General features: G+C 42.4%; 1 protein-coding gene across 4 annotated transcripts in view; it reads right to left on the bottom strand.

Annotated features, from left to right (window-relative positions):
• The window catches only part of NFIC (nuclear factor I C), a 145,174-nt gene that overhangs the window by 13,615 nt on the left and 108,945 nt on the right, over positions 1–22,614 (bottom strand). For 3 of the 4 annotated variants that reach the window (XM_069741804.1, XM_069741812.1, XM_069741832.1), the window contains 4 exons: positions 8,272–8,400; positions 5,738–5,922; positions 5,282–5,435; positions 4,601–4,686 (listed from right to left, as the gene is read on the bottom strand). In XM_069741804.1, coding sequence (XP_069597905.1) covers positions 4,601–4,686; positions 5,282–5,435; positions 5,738–5,922; positions 8,272–8,400 — 554 coding nt within the window. The remainder of the gene's footprint in view (positions 1–4,600; positions 4,687–5,281; positions 5,436–5,737; positions 5,923–8,271; positions 8,401–22,614) is intronic. The other variant, XM_069741822.1, reaches the window with a different exon arrangement.

The following is a 22,614-nucleotide window of genomic DNA, read 5'->3' as shown; positions in this document are numbered from 1 at the left end:
ATTGTAGCCCTCCATTGCTTTTGAAGCCCAGTATGTGAAATTTCTGTTGGCTGGCCTTTTGGATGTTTCTTCAGAGTCTTTTCTGGGGGTGTGCACTTTCACCCTTTCCTCCCAGGCAATAACAATTACAGTTTGCAGCAACTAGGACTGCGAGATCAGCTGCCAAGCTTTGACTGCCTCCAGAAAAGAACCTGAAGAAATGCCCAGTTGAACTGCAAGAAGAGATTTCACATAATGCGCTCCAAAAGCAACAAATATAGTCATCTCTACAACGCTGCAGCATTTGCAAGAGAAACAAACTTTAAAACTGCTGATGACCAAGCTGCATTGAAGACTAGTCGAAAAGGTCGGTCCTCGGCGCTTTCTCCCTGCCCTTTGTCAGTGACCAATAGGTCCCTCCCTATACATGTAGAGCAAGAACTTTCACTTAAGGGGAGCAGGTGTGGAGATGCTGCTAGGGATCGGCCTATCCATCTATTCTCCCATACGGCTTGGTCCCCGGTCAACTTATAAAGTATGTTTTTCTATGAAATGGTGCAGCTTTTCAGACTCAAACATAGATGGGTGAAATCATACTGTCCGTGTATGATACATGCTGCCCGTGGATAAAGCAGCATGTATCAGCTGTCAGGTTCAGCAGCATTTAAATGGTTAGACGATTATAACACAGTTGCCACTTGCAATGTATGAAGCGGGATCAGCTCCTAAGCATGCTCACCTGACGAGTGACATACCATAAGTCTCACATTGGGAATGGGTTAAATGAATAATATTTAAATGATATGACATGCTGTGTGCAGAGAGGTGTATGAATATCATACTGTGTGTGGAGAGGTGTGTGAATCTCATGCTGTTTGTGGGGAGGTGTGGGGTATCATGCTGTGTGCAGAGAGGTGTATGAATATCATACTGTGTGTGGAGAGGTGTGAGAATCTCATGCTGTGTGTGTGGGGAGGTGTGGGGTATCATGCTGTGTGCGGAGAGGAGCATGAATATCATGCTGTGTGTGGAGAGGTGTGTGAATATCATGCTGTGTGTGGGGAGGTGTGGGAGTATCATGCTGTGTTTGGGGAGGTGTGTGAATATCATGCTGTGTGTGGGGAGGTGTGTGAATATCATGCTGTGTGTGGGGAGGTGTGTGAATATCATGCTGTGTGTGGGGAGGTGTGTGAATATCATGCTGTGTGTGGAGAGGTGTGTGAATATCATGCTGTGTGTGGGGAGGTGTGTGAATATCATGCTGTGTGTGGGGAGGTGTGTGAATATCATGCTGTGTGTGGGGAGGTGTGTGAATATCATGCTATGTTTGGGGGGGGGGGTGAATATCATGCTGTGTGTGGAGAGGTGTGGGGTATCATGCTGTGTGCGGGGAGGTGTGGGGTATCATGCTGTGTGTGGGGAGATGTGGGGTATCATGCTGTGAAGAGGTGTGGGGTATCATGCTGTGTGTGAAGAGGTGTGTGAATATCATGCTGTGTGTGGGAGGTGTGGGGGTATCATGCTGTGTGTGGGGAGGTGTGGGGGTATCATGCTGTGTGTGGGGAGGTGTGGGGTATCATGCTGTGTGTGGGGAGGTGTGAGGTATCATGCTGTGTGTGGGGAGGTGTGAGGTATCATGCTGTGTGTGGGGAGGTGTGGGGTATCATGCTGTGTGTGCGGAGGTGTGGTGTAACATGCTGTGTGTGGGGAGGTGTGAGGTATCATGCTGTGTGTGGGGAGGTGTGGGGTATCATGCTGTGTGTGGGGAGGTGTGGGGTATCATGCTGTGTGTGGGGAGGTGTGGGGTATCATGCTGTGTGTGCGGAGGTGTGGGGTATCATGCTGTGTGTGGGGAGGTGTGAGGTATCATGCTGTGTGTGGGGAGGTGTGGGGTATCATGCTGTGTGTGGGGAGGTGTGGGGTATCATGCTGTGTGTGGGGAGATGTGGGGTATCATACTGTGTGTGAAGAGGTGTGTGAATATCATGCTGTGTGTGGGGAGATGTGGGGTATCATACTGTGTGTGAAGAGGTGTGTGAATATCATGCTGTGTGTGGGGAGGTGTGTGAATATCATGCTGTGCGTGGAGAGGTGTGGGGTATCATGCTGTGTGTGGGGAGGTGTGGGGTATCATGCTGTGTGTGGGGAGGTGTGGGGTATCATGCTGTGTGTGGGGAGGTGTGGGGTATCATGCTGTGTGTGGGGAGATGTGGGGTATCATGCTGTGTGTGGGGAGGTGTGGGAGTATCATGCTGTGTGTGGAAGCAGTTGGGGGGCGTTTACTTTTACAAAAAGCTGTAACATATGGTTTTAATTAGCTGATACTGGTGAAAATGTATTTTACAATGCGATTTATGTTAGCATATATTTGCATAAGTAGATAGACAACAGACTTTACTCTGCTCAATATTTAAGGGAATATGTCAGCAGGTTTAGCTATGTAATCTGAGAGAAATATAATATAGGGCAAGAGAACTTGATTCCAACAATGTACCACTTACTGGACTGCTTGGGGTCATTCTTAGATATAGATATAGCAGTGGTCATAATGCCGAACTGTATAACCCCACCTACACCCCTGACTGGCAGTTTCCTGTGTATAGTGTATATCGTCAGCAATCTGCCAATCATTGTGGGGGCGTGGTTACAGATTAGCCTGACAGGCCTGCACATAAGACCTATTCAGGCAGTGATAATCTTCTGCTGATAAAACGCTGATTGTATAGAAACTATAACACACATCTTAATAAGTGATACATCCGTGGAATCAGGCTCTCTTGCTCTATATTATGCTGCTCTCAGATTAAATAGAAAAAAAACTGCTGACAAAAATTTATATGAAATAATGATAATGAGCAGAATGAAGTTCAGGTGGTTTGTTCAGCCCCCCACGACATTCACTCCCTCATATGTTGCCCCTTGAGGAAATAAATTGCTCACCCCTGCCCTAGATTTTTTAAATAAAAAAAAATGTTACCAGATAAATGTATTGGTAGAAAAAAAAACAAGGATAACATTTCTGCTGATTGACATGAGCGCTTGAGCCCCTTTCACACTTGCGTCCCAGTGCCGGTTTTTCAGCAGTGGACAACATGTTTTAACACTTTAATATAATGGTGCATCATTGTAAGGGTATGTGTCCACGTTCAGGATTGCATCAGGATTTGGTCAGGATTTTTCATCAGTATGTGTAAGCCAAAATCAGGAGTGGGTGATAAATGCAGAAGTGGTGCAGATGTTTCTATTCTACTTTTCCTCTGACTGCTCCACTCCTGGTTTTGGCTTACAAATACTGATGAAAAATCCTGACCAAATCCTGATGCAATCCTTAACGTGGACACATACCCTTAGAGTGCAGGTGTATGTAGAGGGTTTCCGAGCTTGGCACCCCATAGATAGTGGGTGCCAGCTGTGTTATACAGTTGACACCAGCCTCTAACAGCAGGTCCACTTACTAGTTCAGTTGAGCTTTGGATTAGACCTTGGGACAGAGCTGGTATACATATACGACCTTACTGCCTTTTAATATGGGACTCATGGGCGAGGGCAAATTTAACCCATTCATGCTGTACAGCATACATCTGTGATGAGCACGTGTCCATGACTGATATGGCCGCCATGATGATTGTTTAGTACTGCTTCTTTGTCGGCGGTATCAGCTCCAGGAGCCTGACTGATATATACAGAAGGATAAGTGCTGTAAATACTAAAATCTGTGTTCTGAACAATCCCATTAACCCCTCATACTCCCATATGCCGCTGTCAATAGTGACAGTGACACACAGTTTATAGCTTTTTAGGTTAAAGGTAGACATAAGTCCATCGAGTTCCACCTATAGCATAACATAATGAACCAAAGGTGGCAAAAACCCTCTGAGGCAGTCACTAATAGCTCCTTATCTGGGGAAAAATCCCTTTCAGACTCCATAGACAGCAATCAGACTAGTTCCCTGGATCAACATCCCATCAAATAAAAATATTATACATGTACGTGTATTAAATTCTATTTTTCAAGAAAGGGACCCAGGCCTCCTTGAATGTTTGCCATGAATCAATCATGACATCATGTGGCAGAAAGATCCAGAGTCTCACTGCTCTTACAGTAAAGAATCTGCGCCTGTGATTATGATTAAACCTTCTTTTCTCAACACGTAGAGGCTGCCTCATTGTCATCGTTGCAAAAAATAAAAAAAAAGTGATCTTCTTCTGTAAAGGTCATAGAAACATAACAATAAAAATATAAATTAAAACTATGTCATTATTTATTCTACAAAACCAGCATCAGAATTGCTGTTTTTTCTTCATTCAGACTCACAAAAAGGGAAAAAGTGATCAAAAAGTTGTATGAATGGAAACTGAGACGTTTACAACTTGTCACTCAACTCGGTTTACAGAATTATAAAAGAGTTATGGGTCTCAGAATATGGGAAAACCACCAAAATATTTTGTGTGTGTGTGTTTATGGGAACCAGTCTGCCTATACATGCTGCCCACTCCAGTCAGATAGGCGGTACATGGCGGCTGCTCCCCGCCCGTTTCCCTGGATTGACAGGTCTCAGCCAACATGCGCAAAATGATACACATTGGCATGAATGGAAAAGCTTACCTTAATCAAACTTACCTGTGGCTGATATATGCTCCCAGGGTCACGGGGTCCAAGTCCTACAAAGGATCGGTTGGCGGGAGGCGTGCTAGGGGCGGAGTATGCTGTAAAATATACATTTTTTAACATACGATGTATAAAAAAATATGAAAAACAGACTATATTGAATTATCATTAGAGGAATAATAAAACCTGCGGCCATGTAGTTCTTCATATTCATGAGCCCTGTATAACCACACACCCAACATTGATTGGTAGACTTCTGCCTATGCACAGAGTACACAGAAATCTGCCAATCAGTGGTGTGGGCGGGGTTACACAGAGCTCAGCATTCAGAGAACTGCTAGACCTGCATCAAGCAGCCCAGTAAGTGACATATCACTGGAATCAGGGTCGCTGTTCCTAAATCAGGCTGCTCTCAGACGGGGGAGCAAAAACCTGGTATCAGATTCCCTTTATGGATTCTGCATGTCAAAGAATTTGTCTTAATAGCATAAAAATAAGCATAAAATAAGAGCAGTTAACTTCAGTGTAGTAATAATGTGGACATATACGCTTTCCTAGCTAAATTCTTTGTACTTGGGTTTGCACATATGAGCGGTTATTCGGGAAATGGTTCACTTTATTATTTATTGGCAAGGTTATTGTTCTATTATACTATAGCTTTGTAAATAACTGAATGTTCCAACAGGTACTCACTTGGAGAAGTGGGTGAGGAGTTACCCCCGTCGGATGCCGTGGTTGATTTGGTATCGGAGGACAATGAGAGGCGGGGCATCCCAGGAGGAGGCGGGGCCAACATCTGCGTGGAGATATAGTGACTCGAAACCTTCACCTGGCCACTCCCATTCAGCTTAGAGAGCAAGTGGGTGGAGAGGAAATGTGGTAACATTCTAGTATGACCCCACAGCACATTTTATTGCATGGGATATAGCCCATGAAATAATTTACAAGATTGTAAACTATCTACCCACAATGGAAGACAGTTAGTACATGCTATCCGACTAGATTTATCTAAAGTTCCTCTCCAAAATGCTCATTACATGGAATACAAAAACCATCAACATGCAAACCCCACTATCCCACTCTTACATATGTCAGTATCTATTATCCCTTATGTATTATATTATTGATCATAAACTCTTATATGCTTACCGGGCCTGGTTGTTGGTTGGACGGGTCACAGGCAAGAGACACCAAGTCTTTCAGGGGATCCTGAGGGTTTAGGTGAGGAGGGTAGCGAATAGCTGTGTGAGGAAAGTAAGTGGAAGCCGCCTGAGGAAGGAGGGAGGAAGGTGGGAAGTGTAACGTAGTGGAGGCATGGGGACTTCGGGCAAGGCCTAAGGAGTGCAAGATATTGGAACAGTAAAGAGTGGGGGGGAAAAAGAGAAAGGAATAAACATTCAACTGGGAAAAAATAAAAACATATAAAGAAGAGCAATCCTATATACAGCTCTGGCAAAAAATTAAGAGACCACCACATCAACACCCTGTCCTGGCCAGCCCAATCTCCAGACCTGAACCCCAATGAAAGCCTCTGGAATGTAATCAGGAGGATGATGGATAGTCACAAGCCATCAAACAACGAAGAACTGCTTACATTTTTATGCCAGAAACAGTGTGAAAGACTGGTGGAAAGCATGCCAAGACACATGAAGGCTGTGATTAAAAATCATGGTTATTCCACAGAATATTGATCTCTGAACTCTTCCTTTGTTAAAACATTAGTATTGTTGTTTCTAAATGATTATGAACTTGTTTTCTTTGCATTATTTGAGGTCTGAAAGCACTGTTTTTTTTTTTCATTTCGACCATTTTTCTTTGTCAGAAAAAAAATACAAAATTTATTGCTTGGAAATTCGGAGACGTTGTCAGAAGTTTATAGAATAAAAGAACAATTTACATTTTAATTAAAAATATACCTATGAAGAGAAAAATCAGACAAACTGAACATTTTGCAGTGGTCTCTTAATTTTTGCCAGAGCTATATAGACATGGCTGAAAGTGTTGGCACCCTTGGAATGTTCTAAAAAATGAAGTATTTCTCCCAGAAAATTATTGCAATTACACATGTTTTGTTTATTGGAGTAACACAAAAAACAGAGAATAAAAGACAAATTCGATATAATTTCACACAAAACCCCAAAAATGGTCTGGACAAAATTATTGGCTCAACTTAGTATTTGGTTGCACACCCTTTAGAATAAATTACTGCAATCAATGGCTTCCTATAACCATCAACAAGCTTCTTACACCTCTCAACTGGAATTTTGGACCACTCTTTTGTAATCTTCTAAAGGTCTCTCATATTAGAAGGTGCCTTCTCCCTGCAGCAATTTTAAGATCTCTCCACAGGTGTTTAATGGGTTTAGATCTGGACTCATTGCTGGCCACTTCGGAACTCTCCAGCGATTTGTTTCCATCCATTTGTCCTGCTGGAAGACCCATGACCTAGGAGGCAAACCAAGCTTTCTGACACTGGGCACTTCATTGTGACCCAAAACCCTTTGGTAATCTTCTGATTTTATGATGCCTTGCACACAGTCAAGGCACCCAGTGCCAGAGGCAGCAATACAGCCCCAAAACATTTTTGCACCTCCACCATATTTGACTGTAAGTACTATGTTCTTTTCTTTGTAGGCCTCATTCTGTTTTTGGTAAACAGCAGAATGATGTGCTTAACCAAAAAGCTCTATCTTGGTCTCATCTGCCAAAAGACAATTTCCCAAAAGGATTTTGCTTTACTCATGTACGTTTTGGCAAACTGCAGTCTAGATTTTTTGTCTCTGTGTGTGTCAGCAGTGTGGTCCTCCTGGGTCTCCTGCCTTAGTGATTCACTCAAATGTGGACGGATAGTTCGCTCTTACACAGATACACCCTGAGCCTGCTGGACAGCTTGAATAGCTTTGCAACTTGATTGCAGCTGCTTATCCACCAAACGTTGCAACGTTTCAGCAATTTTTCTCTGCCGTCCACATCAAGGGAAAAATATCAACTATCTCAAGGTGACAAGTCCAACTGTATAGATCTTAATGTTCATTTGTCCATGGGCGCAATATAATCAAGAAGATTACAACATATGTCACTGGGTTACATGGGTTGTAAACTTCTTGATCATGTTGCGCACAGTGGATAAAGGAACATCAAGACCTCTGGAGATGGACTTGCAACCTTGAGATAGATGATATTTTCAACAATTTTGGTTCTCAAGTCCTCAGACAATTGTCTTCTCTTCTTTCTGATATCCATGCTTAGTGTGGCACACACGGACACACAATGCAAAGATAGGGTCAACTTCTCCCCTTTTTATCTGGTTTCAGGTGTGACTTTCATAATTGCTCACACCTGTTACTTGCCACAAGTGACTTTGTATGAGGACCATATTCTTGGAAAAAAGTTGTTTACCCAAATTTTCGGAAAGGCATCAACAATTTTGTCTGGCCCATTTTTGGGATTTTGTATGAAATTATGGCCAATTTACCTCTTTTTCTGATTTTCTTTATGTGTTGTTACAATATACACAAAGGAAATAAACATGTGTAAAAAAAATGTGTAATTGCAATAATTTTCTGGGAGAAATACTTCATTTTCTGGATCAATCTCAAGGGTACCAACACTTTTGGCCATGATTATTTATATATTTTTAAAGTGTGGACTACAGAGCTATGCTCTCACTTGTGGGAACTCACCACTGTGCACAGCTATGACTGGCCTGTGATGCTGTGTGAAGCCACTGATTCTTGGGGATGTATCTTGAGGAGATGGGCTGTGAAATGGTGATTTGTCCAATTCTGACTTCTTCACAGTGGGAGACATTCCTAGCCAATTACAATACAAAACAAAACAGGTATTGGGTATATGTAAACATTTTGCCACAATTCATAAAAGTTATTAGCTAAGGCTAGGTATGGTTGACTACTTGCCCACTACAGTAAGGTGCATCCAACTGGAGCTTGTATAATAATGGTGACCATATAATAATAATAATCTTTATATAGCGCTAACATATTCCGCAGCGCTTTACAGGTTGCACACATTATCATCACTGTCCCCGATGGGACTCACAATCTAAATTCCCTATCAGTGTGTCTTTGGAATGTGGGAGGAAACTGGAACACCCGGAGGAAACCCACGCAAACACAGGGAGAACATACAAACTCCTTGCAGATGTTGTCCTTGGTGGAGTTTGAACCCAGAACTCCAGCGCTGCAATGCTAACCACTACGCCACCGTGCCGCCCAACAACTAAGGACATGAACAGCAAACATGAAGTAAAAAAATATAACTACATAGCTGAATAAAAAGAGAGTCAACTCCCTCTTATAAACCATACAAAATGTAAAAAGAATAAAAAACCTGCTTAACATGGAGAATTCAGGCAGCTGTAAACTACAGTCTGCCTGCTGTTGCTGGAAAAGATGATAACTGAGCAAGATTATTATATACTAAAAATCAATATAATATTCACAGATATGGAAAAAATTTTACCACTAGCACAAGCATAAAAAATTGTACCATGATAGGAACAGTACAGAGCCTAAAGCTATGTGCACACGTTACAGACTGGTGTGCGGATTTTTCCGCACTGTTTTTGCAAAATCCGCAGGTAAACCGCACTGCGGATTACCCGCGGATTTACCGCAGTTTTTGTGCGGAATCCACCTGCGGTTTTACACCTGCGGATTCCTAATGAGGAGCAGGTGTAAACAAAGAATTGACATGCTGTGGAATAAACACCGCTGCGTTTCTGCAAGTTTTTTTCCGCAGCATGTGCACTGCGGATTTTGTTTTCCATACGTTTACATGGCACTGTACACCGCATGGAAAACTGCTGCAGATCCGCAGCAAAATCCGCAACGTGTGCATATAGCCTAATAAAGAATACAGCTAGGCTTTTATGAGGAGGGTACTCCCTCCGCCTTCTACCACCCTTCTCACTAGTGGCTAATGTCTTCCATCTATGCTCCTGTGATACTACAGGACGTACTGGTACTGGATAATAATTATATGCAATATATTAGCTTATGACAAAACTGATATCTAGTATACCCTCTAGTTTACCTTTCCCCAGTACTGTTAGGTTATAAGTACATGCTAGTAAGTTTTATACCAGTGATACATTTCTCCGTAATATGTGGTGCCAATTATCTTTTTGCCACTGTGATATAAAAAAAACTATTTCACATAAAAATAGTTCAAATAGGACCTGTCACTTGTTCAAAAGAATGAAATGTCTTGTAAAATCCCTGTCCTGCCCTGATTTTGCAGCTTTCTTTTGTTTTCCGCGGATTCACTCCCTTGCAGAGATATTCAAATGTGTTGCTTTCACAGTATGTGAAATCTCTGCTTTTGATGCAACTGGGTGTTTTTTCAGAGTCTCATAAGGGGGGCTTAGAGCCCTCCCTCCCCAATATGAACAATCACAGCTCGGCAGTATCTGAGTGTAATAATTAGCTCCCAAACTGTGATTGGCATTGTCTGGCAGGGAGAGTTGAAAGCATACATTCACAGAAAGAACTCTGAAGAAACGCCCAGTTGAACCACAAACAGAGATTTCAAATAGTGAAACGCCCAGTTGCACCAAACACGGAGATTTCAAATAGTGCACTCCAAAAGCAATAAAACTTAATATCTCTGCAATTAAGTGACTCAGTGGAAAACAGAAAAAAGACGCAAAATAAAAGGGAGCTCAGGAATTTTATAAGGTACTTAAAGAGGTTGTCCACGACTTTTGATAGGTCATCAAAGTCTGAACGGCTGGGCTCCGACACCCAGCATCCCCGCTGATCAGCTGTTATCGGTCTCAACGGCAGCTGCTGCCGGCAGTAAGTATTTGCTTGAAGAGCTAGCTGCCGAGGCAAGGTACTACACATTAGCCCCCTATTGATATGAATAAGAGGCGGACATGGAGTACCCTGCAGCAGCCACTACGAGTAGACGGCCAGCTCAGCAAGGAAGCTCCTCTGGCCGGCAGCCGCCGCTGACCCCAATAATAGCTGTTCTGTGGGGGTGTCGGACCCCAGCCTATCAGACATTGATATATAAAAGTAGTGGACAACTTTTTTATCTCAATTTTTTGAGCAAGAGACAAAAAAGGTTCAAATGAATGATTCATAGATGATAGTTAAAACGAACATACCGTAATATTTAAAATAATGGAGAACATACAGTAGTATCCAGGCGTCTTGTGGCCAATTCCAAGTCCACCCTCCATTTACTGCTTTGCATCACACACACGTCCACAATTGGAAAATCACACATTCTACCGTATAATGGATGACATGGTCACAAAAACTGCTAAACGTAATGCTCAAAGCCAGCCTATGTACTAAAAAATAAAAACTGTTGTTCCCAGGTATTACATCAATACACATGATTGTTTCACATCTGGTTAAATCTGTAACACTGAAATATAGAAGGGAAAACAAGTTTCCTATTTCAATAAAATTGTTCTGCTTTGGTGCCATTTGAAAACATCATTTATGCTGAAAAAAAATGCCTAGAAATAATATTCACTGTTTGAATGTCTTGTAAAAGAGCTGAAACATTGCTGTGGACAATCAGACAATTCATACACATATATCTACAAAGATTCAGAATTTTGGCATTCACCCCAATAGCCATTGCATGCTTTGCTGTACCGTGAGACATATTGCATTGCTTGTTTTTATACTATATGTCTTTAAGGGAATCCGCCAGCAGATTTTTGCTACGTAATCCGAGAGCAGCATAATGTAGGGGCTGACACTCTGGATTCAGTGATGTTTCACATACTGGGCTGCAGTTCCAATAAAATCAGTGTATTATCACTAGAGGACTAGCTGTCTCGTGCCATATAGTCCTCCTCCTCTGCATAACCCTGCCCCACCACTGTCAGACAGCTTTCTGTCTACGCACAGTGTAAACAGAAAGCTGCCAATCAGTGGTGTGGGCGGGGTTATACAGAACTCAGCATTCAGAGAACTGTTAGATCTACAGCAGAGAAAAGAGGGATTTTATCAAAACTGCAGCAAGTAATCAAGTAAGGGACACATCGCTGGAATCAGGGTCTCTTCACCTATATTATGCTGCTTTCAGATGGGGTAGCAAAATCCTGGTGACAGATTCTCTTTAATTTATGGCATTTTCTGGTAGTTTTTTTTTTTTTGCTCCATGAACCTGAGTCTGATGTGAGCACAGTCTTTCAAGCCACCATAAAATGTAGGACACCTCTCGTTTGTGGTCTGCTGTGCAGAAACATCTAGAAGCAAAAGGCACACCCTGTACTAAAATATGTATTTATAAAATTGTGATGGTAGTGTCTATGTATGACATTGTCCCTGCAGACTGCCTTACATATTCAGATTACAACCCTTTCCAGTGACCTGAGAATTATTCTCCAAAATGCCAGTTCACTGTCCGGCCAGTAAATGAGCTGTAGGACATTGCTGTGTTCTGTCTCCCTGTAACTGAAAGCTATCTTTGTGGTGGGTGAAGGGTAAACATACTGTAAAGCTGAATTAGGCCACTCAGATGATGGTAATGAAGTTATATCTTGTATCCTTGAAATCAGATTAACCTCCCTCGGGTAAAAAATGTGCCGAGCAAGGTGCGGTAAGGGTAGCCTTAGTCAGAGAGGAGGAGAGTGAAGACAACAAAACACAAGGAAAAGCAAAGCAAGAAGCAGCTCAAGACAATTAAGAAAAGGAGGCTGAAGGTGAGGCCTTCCGAGACTTCTCTGGCAATATGCCGGGCCATTGTCAGCTCCCAGGGCTTACTTTTTTCTACAAAGCACCTTGCAGCCCACCCTTAGGGTATGTATACAACGTATTTTTCATGTGGATGAAACCGCCAGATTATTCAAGAAGACTGTTCATTTATGGTCGCTTCTTGAGCTCTTTTTCAATGCTTTTGACCGCCGGCGGGTTTTTTGAACATCTTTCCAGCATTTTTGTGGCATTTTATAAACTTTATTCAACAATGAAGACGCAGTTAGCAAACACTAGCAAAATGCTCTAGGCATCTTCCAGGCATTTTTGCAGCCTTCCCATTGACTCTCATTATAAAGTGTAGAGAATCTTCAGAGCAGAAGCTGCCTGAAGAATGCTCCCCTCATTTATTTGAACTGAATTGCGTCTTTGGTTAAAAGATGCTCAAAAACCTGAACATATGAACATCATGTCATTTTTGTACACAAATGCATGTACCGTATATGTTCATTCTTTTGAACGAATACTTTGCACTTTTTTGAGGCAATTTTCGGAGAGCCTTCTAATTGGAAAAGATGTCCTGCTATTGATGCACTTTTGCGGTGTAGATCTCAGCCTTCACATCTAACATAAGTTCTTCGCTTAACTGTTACTTCCCCAATGCGTGTGTCGTCAGAAACGGTGTCACAGACATGGGCCAGGTCTAGTGCTGTAGTACTACAGGCCACACTTTCACGTATACAGTGGATACGGAAAGTATTCAGACCCCTTTAAATTTTTCGTTCTTTGTTTCATTGCAGCCATTTGGCAAATTCTAAAAAGTTCTTTTTTTTCACATTAATGTACACGCTGCACCCCATCTTGACTGAAAAAAACAGAAGTGTAGAAATTTTTGCAAATTTAATAAAAAAAGAAAAACTGAAATATCATGGTCATAAGTATTCAGACCCTTTGCTCAGACTCTCATATTTAAGTCACATGCTGTCCATTTCCTTGTGATCCTCCTTGAGATGGTTCCACTCCTTCATTGGAGTCCAGCTGTGTTTAATTAAACTGATAGGACTTGATTTGGAAAGGCACACACCTGTCTATATAAGACCTCACAGCTCACAGTGCATGTCAGACCAAAGGAGAATCATGAGGTCAAAGGAACTGGCCAAGGAACTCAGAGACAGAATTGTGGCAAGGCACAGATCTGGCCAAGGTTACAACAGAATTTCTGCAGTACTCAAGGTTCCTAAGACCACAGCGGCCTCCATAATCCTTAAAGGGAACCTGTCACCCCGAAAATCGCGGGTGAGGTAATCCCACCGGCATCAGGGGCTTATCTGCAGCATTCTGTAATGATGTAGATAAGCCCCCGATGTTACCTGAAAAAAGAGAAAAAGACGTTAGTTTATACTCACCCAGGGGCGGTCCCGCTGCTGGTCAGGTCGGATGGGCGTCTCCGGTCCGCTGCGGCGCCTCCTATCTTCTTTCCATGACGTCCTCTTCTGATCTTCAGCCACGGCTCCGGCGCAGGCGTACTTTGCTCTGGCCTGTTGAGGGCAGAGGATAGTACTGCAGTGCGCAGGCGCCGGAAAGGTCAGAGGCCCGGCGCCTGCGCACTGCAGTACTTTGTCTGCCCTCAACAGGGCAGAGCAAAGTACGCCTGCGCCGGAGCCGTGGCTAAAGATCAGAAGAGGACGTCATGGAAAGAAGATAGGAGGCGCCGCAGCGGACCAGAGACGCCCATCCGACCTGACCAGCAGCGGGACCGCCCCTGGGAGAGTATAAACTAACGTCTTTTTGTCCTTTTTCAAGTAACATCGGGGGCTTATCTACAGCATTACAGAATGCTGCAGATAAGCCCCTGATGCCGGTGGGATTACCTCACCCTCGATTTTCGGGGTGACAGGTTCCCTTTAAATGGAAGAAGTTTGGGATCACCAGAAGTCTTCCTAGACCTGGCCGTCCAGCCAAAGTGAGCAATCGCGGGAGAAGAGCCTTGGTGAGAGAGGTAAAGAAGAACTCCAAGATCACTGTGGCTGAGCCCCAGAAATGCAGTAGGGAGATGGGAGAAAGTTCCACAAAGTCAACTATCACTGCAGCCCTCCACTAGTCGGGCCTTTATGGCAGAGTGGCCGACGGAAGCCTCTCATCAGTGCAAGACATATGAAAACCAGCATAGCGTTTGCTAAAAAAACACATGAAGGACTCCCAGACTATGAGAAATAAGATTCTCTGGTCTGATGAGATGAAGATAGACCTTTTTGGTGATAATTTTAAGATGTATGTGTGGAGAAAACCAGGCACTGCTTTTCTCCTGCCCAATACAATCCCAACAGTTAAACATGGTGGTGGCAGCATCATTCTATGGGGGTGTATTTCAGGGACAGGACGACTGGTTGCCATTTAAGGAATCATGAATGCGGCCAAGTACAGAGATATCCTGGATGAAAACCTCTTCCAGAGTGCTCTGGACCTCAGACTTGACCAAAGGTTCACCTTCCAACAAGACAATGACCCTAAGCACACAGCTAAAATAACAAAGGAGTGGCTTCAGAACAACTCTGTGACCATTCTTGACTGGCCCAGCCACAGCCCTGACCTAAACCCAATTGAGAATCTCTGGAGAGACCTGAACATGGCTGTCCACCAACGTTCACCATCCAACCTGACGGAACTGGAGAGGATTTGCAAGGAAGAATGGCAGGGGATCCCCAAATCCAGGTGTGAAAAACTGTACTAGCTCAAAAGGGTGCTTCTACTCAATACTGAGCAAAGGGTCTGAATACTTACGACTATGTGATATTTCAGTGTTTCTTTTTTAAGAAATTTGCAAAAATTACTACATTTCTGTTTTTTTTCAGTCAAGATGGGGTGCAGAGTACATTAATGAGAAAAAAATGAACTTTTTTGAATTTACCAAATGGTTGCAATGAAACAAAGAGTGAAACATTTAAAGGGGTCTGAATACTTTCCGTATCCACTATATTTCAGTGCCTTTTGAACATCAGATAAGAAGAGCACTAGACAAGGATTCATGAAGCTTTGAGGGGGTGATGATGGTAGTTAGGAGCAGACATTTCATTGCTGCAACCTGTGCAGCCACACAAGGGCCCAAGAGGTAAGGGGGGCTACTTTCATCTCCAAGGCAGGTGGAATTGTGCATTATGCTGAGCTAATGGGCTGTAAAGGGCCAATATATTGTTCTTGCACAGAGGTCCTCTTCTGTCTGCGTCCACCAGTGATGGTAGTACTTAAATCTACAGACTTGGGCTGTTACTGAGAAAAAAATTACAAAAACAATCCCAAATGTATGTATTTTATATAGTGTATGGAGAATTCTTTCTAGTCAGTAACAGGCAGGAATAAGAGAGGAGGCTGCATGAGGTGAGCAGTGACCAGAAGATGTTTGTACCCTGGTGCTGCACCTCACCAGGAAGCAGTTTAGCTGGTACATTGTGTCCCAGGAATAAGTCATAGGAGATATGGCCAGAAATGGGCTGCACAGACTGCACTGTCTCCTAGGACACTCCGTTAACCCCCTAATAGCTAGAGCGCTGCTCCGTTAGCTGTTTTCAGTATGGGGGGAGCAGCTAATTAGTAGCAGCTACATCTGCAAATTCTCCTTGCAGCTCAGGCTGATATAAAATGCCTTATTTGTTCTTAAATGCTTGTCTACTCCTCATCTCCACATTGTGGCCCAATGTATTAAAATGTCCTCATCTCTTCGCCTTTTTGTGTGTATGCCAGGATTGACCCTTACCTACCCTTCTGCATCCAGTTTGGGTGTTCAACCCTATATTGATTCCTCTGTGCATGAGAAGAGTTTAAGGGTTAACTTCCTCACACTTGCTCCCTTTTGTGCTTGGTCACCCCCTGGTCACTCCATGCCCTCCATAAAGGACAATGAATATTATTCCTGACCCCTTGTTTGCCCCTCCACCACCCAGTTTGACCAGTCTATTAGTTAACAGAAATGTGTGGTTTAATTATACGTAGGAATTGTTCACATGAGTAGGATGGAAAGAAAGCTGCAGGGAGATCTGCACATTTGGTGTAGATATTTTTGACATATTTCCCTGCAGAAACAAGCCAATCAACCAAAATTAAATAATAATATCATATATAGTGTCTTGAAAAAGCATTCCTACCCCCGAGGACTGCTCCACATTTGTTCACGTTACACCCCACAAACTTAAAAATATTTTATTGGGATTTTATGTAATATACCAACACAAAGTAGTATTTGGGAGGTGTAAAGGAAATAATATGTGGTTTTCTATTTATTTCAAAAATCTAAATCTGGAAATTCATATTTACTCATCCCACTATAGTCTGATACCCCTAAATAAAATTCTGAATGAATAATTGCCTCCAGACATTACATAATTAGTAAATTGAGACTACCTGTGTGTAATTTACTCTCAGTATAAATACAGCTGATCTCTGAAGGCCTCAGAGATGTAATTGAGAACATTGGGGATCAAACAGCAGCATGAAAACCAAGGAACACACCAGACAGGTCATGGATAAAGTTGTGGAGAAGAGTAAAGCAGGGTTGGGTTATTAAAAAAAAAGCCAAAGCACTATCCATCATCCAAAAATGGAAGGAATATGGCACAAATGCAAACCTACCAAGACATGGCTGTCCATCTAAATTAAAAACCCAAGCTAAGAGGCTATGGTCACTGAAGGAGCTGCAGAGATCAACATCTCAGGTGGGAGAATCTGTCTACAGGACAACTATTAGTCGTATACTACCGAAATCTGGCCATTATGGAAGGGTGGCAAGAAGAAAGCCATTTTTTAAAGCAAGCCATAAGAAGTTCTAAACTTTCTGTGCTAAATGCAAAACACTAAGTGTGGTGGAAAACTAACACTGCACATCACCCTGAAAACATCATCCTCATCATCAAACATGGTGGTGGCAGCATCATGCTGTGGGGATGCTTTCCTTCAGTAGGGACAAGGAAGCTGGCCAGGGTTGATGGGAAGATGGATAGAGCTAAATGCAAGGTAATCCTGGAGGAAAACCTGTTGGAGGCTTAAAGAACTTAAAGGGAACCTGTCACCTGAATTTGGCGGGACCAGTTTTCGGTCATATGGGCGGAGTTTTCAGGTGTTTGATTCACCCTTTCCTTACCCGCTGGCTGCATGCTGGCCGCAATATTGGATTGAAGTTCATTCTCTGACCTCCGTAGTACACGCCTGTGCAAGGCAATCTTACTGAGCTAGAGGCAAAACTTTCAGCCTCTAGATGTGCAAAGCCCCAAAAGATTTGCAAAAGTAACTGCAGCAAAAAGGTGGTCCTACAAAGTATTGACTCATTGTGGATGGATAGAGATGCACATCACAATTTTCAAATTTATATATTTAAAATAATTTAGAAATCCATGTATAATTTCTTTTACACTTCACAAATACTTTGCATTGACAAATCATAGAAAATCCCAATAAAACACATTTATGTTTGAGGGTGTAATTTGATAAAATATGGAAAAACTCAAGCAGTATGAATACTTTTTCAAGGCACTGTATGTAAAAAATATATATATATATTAAATACATGTCATCTCTCAGATGACAAATCTCACATATATAAAGATCATTACACACCTTGGCATGTCAAAATGTGGGCACCCCTGGTCAAAATTACTGTTAGGCTGCCGTCACACTAGCGGTATTTGGTCAGTATTTTACATCAGTATTTGTAAGCCAAAACCAGGAGTGGAACAAATAGAGGATAAATAGAAACACGTCACCACTTCTGCATTTATCACCCACTCCTGGTTTTGGCTTACAAATACTGATGTAAAATACTGACCAAATACTGCTAGTGTGACGGCAGCCTTAGGGTACGTGCCCACGATCAGGAACAGCAGTGTTTTGGTCGCTGCGTTATACAGTACAAGTAGTGGATGGGTTTTCTAGAAATCCCATGCCCACTGTGCTTCTATTTGTCGCTGCGTAAATTCACCCGTGGTGTGGGTCTAATAGTCGCAGCATGTCAATTTCTGTTGTGAAGACGCAAGTTTTCGCAAAAGAAATTTCCACAATAGAATGTATTGGATGTGATAAATCCCCATTATTCAGTGAACACATGCGGATTTATCGGCGTGATTAGAACGCAACGCTTTGGATGCAGGGAAAATACGCTTGCCATTTGCCACCATCTTGATGGAGATCACCTTTTGTAGAATATATTTTTTTTTAATCCATCATTAATAAAAAATAAACATTTTATATAGCTTTATGTACTCCTGTTTTTTAATCTGTCTTGTTATTGGTATGTCTATTATTAAAATTTACAAGAACAAATAATGTTTCCTGTGTTAAAGAATTGCAATGCCTTTATACAAATTTGCAATTTTTGAGGGGCAAAAGAGGAAACTGGATTTGTCCTTTATCACTTATTTCTTGTAAAAAATGGATGGAGCTTATTTCTTGTAAAAAATGGATGGACAAAATTAATGTATGGATGGCGTAAAAAAACGGACACAACAGCATACGGATGACGATTTTGCATCTGTGCCTGTGAACCCAGCCTTTGCCTAACATTAACATTCTTTCTTTCCTCCTCCATTACATGTTGATTTATGGTTCCTTCCTAAAATCTGATTAAAGAAGAGCTATAAATCCTCACAAATGGAGGAGGAGGCCAGGAGATCAACACTAGAAGCTCCATTTTGTAGCAGGCTGTCAATGAAATGTCTGGCCAGGCATTACTGTAGCAAACAAATATGACAATTATTTACAGAATACACAATGGTGTTCCTTGCCAATGTATCTAAGCAGATGCATACAAAGTTGCAGCAAAACTAAACTGAGTTCCAGGCAGTGGAAATTCCAGCGCCTGCCCAGCACATCGAGCTCTTGATCCACATCCAACCACAGTCTGAACAAAGACATTAACTGAGAGCAAAGGGAGGGGGGCTGTGAGGGAAAGGAGGGGTGGCCGAGAGGAGGGGATGTCAGGACCTGGCAGTTCATCTCAGGACAGCGCTATAATACAGTAAACATGTGACACAGCAGGGAGGAGACCTACATAGAAGTCCCAGTTATGGCCACTGACAGCAGCCTCACTGTACACTTCCTGCTAATGCCTTCATTCAGGCCGCTAGTTCTCCAATAGGTTGGCGGAAGGATCAACCGCTGAGTGCAGACGTGACGTTTCCTCTGTCAGATCACATTCGACCCCACTTCTGATCCTCCTCACACTATATAAGATACTTTACATTCATCTGATTGTAGATTGTGAGCCCTCGCGGGCAGGGTCCTCTCTCCCTCCTGTACCAGTTATGACTTGTATTGTTTAAGATTATTGTACTTGTTTTTATGTATACCTCTCCTTACATGTAAAGCGCCATGGAATAAATGGCGCTATAACAATAAATAATAATAATTCATTCCTCTATCCAAAGCACGTCTAAGTAAGTCCCTATTTTAAGTGGTCAGTCTCCTAACCCTAAAACCGTGTCACCGTCCGATTTTCATCCAGAAAACTTTGGACAAATTTTCTCCACATCGTCATCCGCGTGCCCGTATTTTACGCCCGCGTGACATCCGTTTTTATATATCAACAGATCAAAATGTAGATGATAAAATACAGTTTAATGGGAATATATCCCTAGAAATCGGACACAATACGGCTGTTCTAAGATTGTTTTTTGTGCAGCCATAAACTGGAATCTGTTGAAAACACCGATGTGTTGTCAGAAAAAAACACTGCATAAAAACACAGCGTGAGGCCACGTTCACAGGTTCAGTATTTAGGCAGTATTTTACATCAGTATTAGGCCGGCAATCACACTCAGCGTAGGGAAATAAGGTCCGTTTTTTACAGGCGTAATACGCAGAAATGAACCCGAAACAGTGTTCCGTATGTCATCCGTAGGCAGGGAGTGGCTGCGTATTTTGCGCATGTAAACCTCCGTATGTAATCCGTATGGCATCCGTACTGCGAGACTTTCTCGCCGGCTTGCAAAATGGACATAGAATGGATCCATGGGCTCAAATATTTGTGAAAACATATATACAGTCTATATATATATATATATATATATATATATATATATATATATACATATATATATATATATATATACACACACACATATATATATATATATATATATATATATATATATATATATACTAGATGGTAGCCCGATTCTAACGCATCAGGTATTCTAGAATATGTATGTAGTTTATTTATGAAGATTTTAGAATAATACATTGAATAAACAGGATAATTCAATTACCGGCTTTTGCTGTCTCCTTCCCAAACCCGACATGATATGAGACGTGGTTACATACAGTAAGCAGTGGTTAGCACTGCAGCCTTGCAGCGCTGGGGTCCTGGGTTCTAATCCCACCCAGGACAACATCTGCAAAGAGTTTGTATGTTCTCTCCGTGTTTGTGTGGGTTTCCTCCGGGCACTCCGGTTTCCTCCCACATTCCAAAGACATACTGATAGGGATTCTAGATTGTGAGCCCCATCGGGGACAGCGATGATAATGTGTGCAAAACTGTAAAGCGCTGCGGAATATGTTAGCGCTATATAAAAAATAAAGATTATTATTATTTAATATCCCTTTTTTTTTTCTTTTTTTTTTTGCATATTCCTCACTAATAATGTTAGTAGTGTTTGTGCAAAATTTGGGGGCTCTAGCTGGTAACAATAAAGGGTTAAATCGCGGAAAAAACTGGCATGGGCTCCCGCGCAATATGAACTCATATGTATTCGAGAGTGGGAATTTTTCTAAATATTTTCTTACGCTAAAGTTCATATGCGGTTATGCCAGCAGGGGGCGCAGAAGCGCAAGTCTAGGTAGCTACGTCCCCGTGCTTTCAATTCATTCCCCAGTTTTTACAGGCAGGGGCAGCTGCATTAGCAGGCTCCTGCTTGTAAAATTATTTAACCCCTCCAGATGGATTTACATCGTGGGACATGACTGTAACGGCGGAAAGGTATGTGATATTGTTGTTTTTTTATTTTTCCTTTTTTACAGAACGAGGGTCGTCATTTGGATTGAGAGTATAATAAACTATTACAACACCCTGTGTCTTTATTTTAATAAAATACTTTTTTCCTAATGTGTGTGTGTTTTATTAACCATTTACTACTATTGGATTAATAATGGATAAGTGTCTCATTGACACCTTTCCATTATTAACCAGGCTTAATGTCACCTTACAATAGCAAGGTGGCATTAACCCTTTATTACCCCATATCCCACCGCTACTCGGGAGTGGGAAGAGAGAGGCTAAGTGCCAGAATAGGCGCATCTTAGGCTGGGTTCACACTGCGTTGTGTGAACCCGTTTAACGGACTACGTTACACCGCGGCATAACACGGTGTAATGTAGTCCGTTAACGCCGCCATTACTTGCAATGGCGAACGCATCGCTAGCGCATGCCCACAATAGGCGTGCGCTAGCGATGTGCCGTCATTGAGTGATGGGCCCGAGACGCGGGGGCTGCAGTGTTTCCGGGTCCATCACTGCGAGCGCACTGCTAGCGCAGATGGAGCTAGCAGATGCTCCATCTGCGCTAGCGCAGTGCCAAAGTCGGCACTTGCGTTAGTGCAGTCCGTTTAACGGATTTGTTAAACGGACTGCACTAACGCAGTTTGAACCCAGCCTTACAGATGTGTCTTTTCTGGGGTGGCTGGGGGCAGATGTTTTTAGCCTGGGGAGGGGGGCATTAACCATGGTCCCTCTCTAGGCTATTAACATCTGCCCTCAGTCACTGGCTTTCCCACTCTGGCGGAGAAAATTGTGCGGGAGCCCACGCCAGTTTTTTCCGCGATTTAACCCTTTATTTTAACAGCTAGAGCCCCCAAATTTTGCACACACACTCTACTGACATTAGTAGTGAGGAATATGCAAAAAAAAAAAGGGATTTGAAATGGTTTACTGCATGCAAACCATGTCTCATATCATGTCGGGTTTGGGAAGGAGATAGCAAAAGCCGGCAATTGAATTACCGGCTTTTCTGCTATCTAGCGCTGTATGAAATATATATATATATATATATATATATATATATATGTGTATGTCTCACTGATAGATAGATAGATATATATGTGTGTATATATATATATATATACATATATATATATATATATATATATAAAATATATCCCTATACTTTGGAATCCACGGTCTGTATGCAACAAGCTTCCTTTCCTACACGATTACTTTCTGAAAAACTCTCTGAATCTGTTGGCCCTCACGGAAACCTGGATTCAAGATTCCGACATTGTCTCTCCTGCTGCCATTTCCCATGGTGGCTTACAATTTTCACATTCCTCGAGACCCACAAACAGACATGGTGGTGGAGTAGGCATACTC

Source organism: Ranitomeya imitator, chromosome 1, assembly GCF_032444005.1.
Source record: "Ranitomeya imitator isolate aRanImi1 chromosome 1, aRanImi1.pri, whole genome shotgun sequence".
Classification (NCBI taxonomy): Eukaryota; Metazoa; Chordata; class Amphibia; order Anura; family Dendrobatidae; genus Ranitomeya; species Ranitomeya imitator.
The sequence above is the reverse complement of the archived record's forward strand: the minus strand, read 5'-3'. Positions and strand labels throughout refer to the sequence as shown.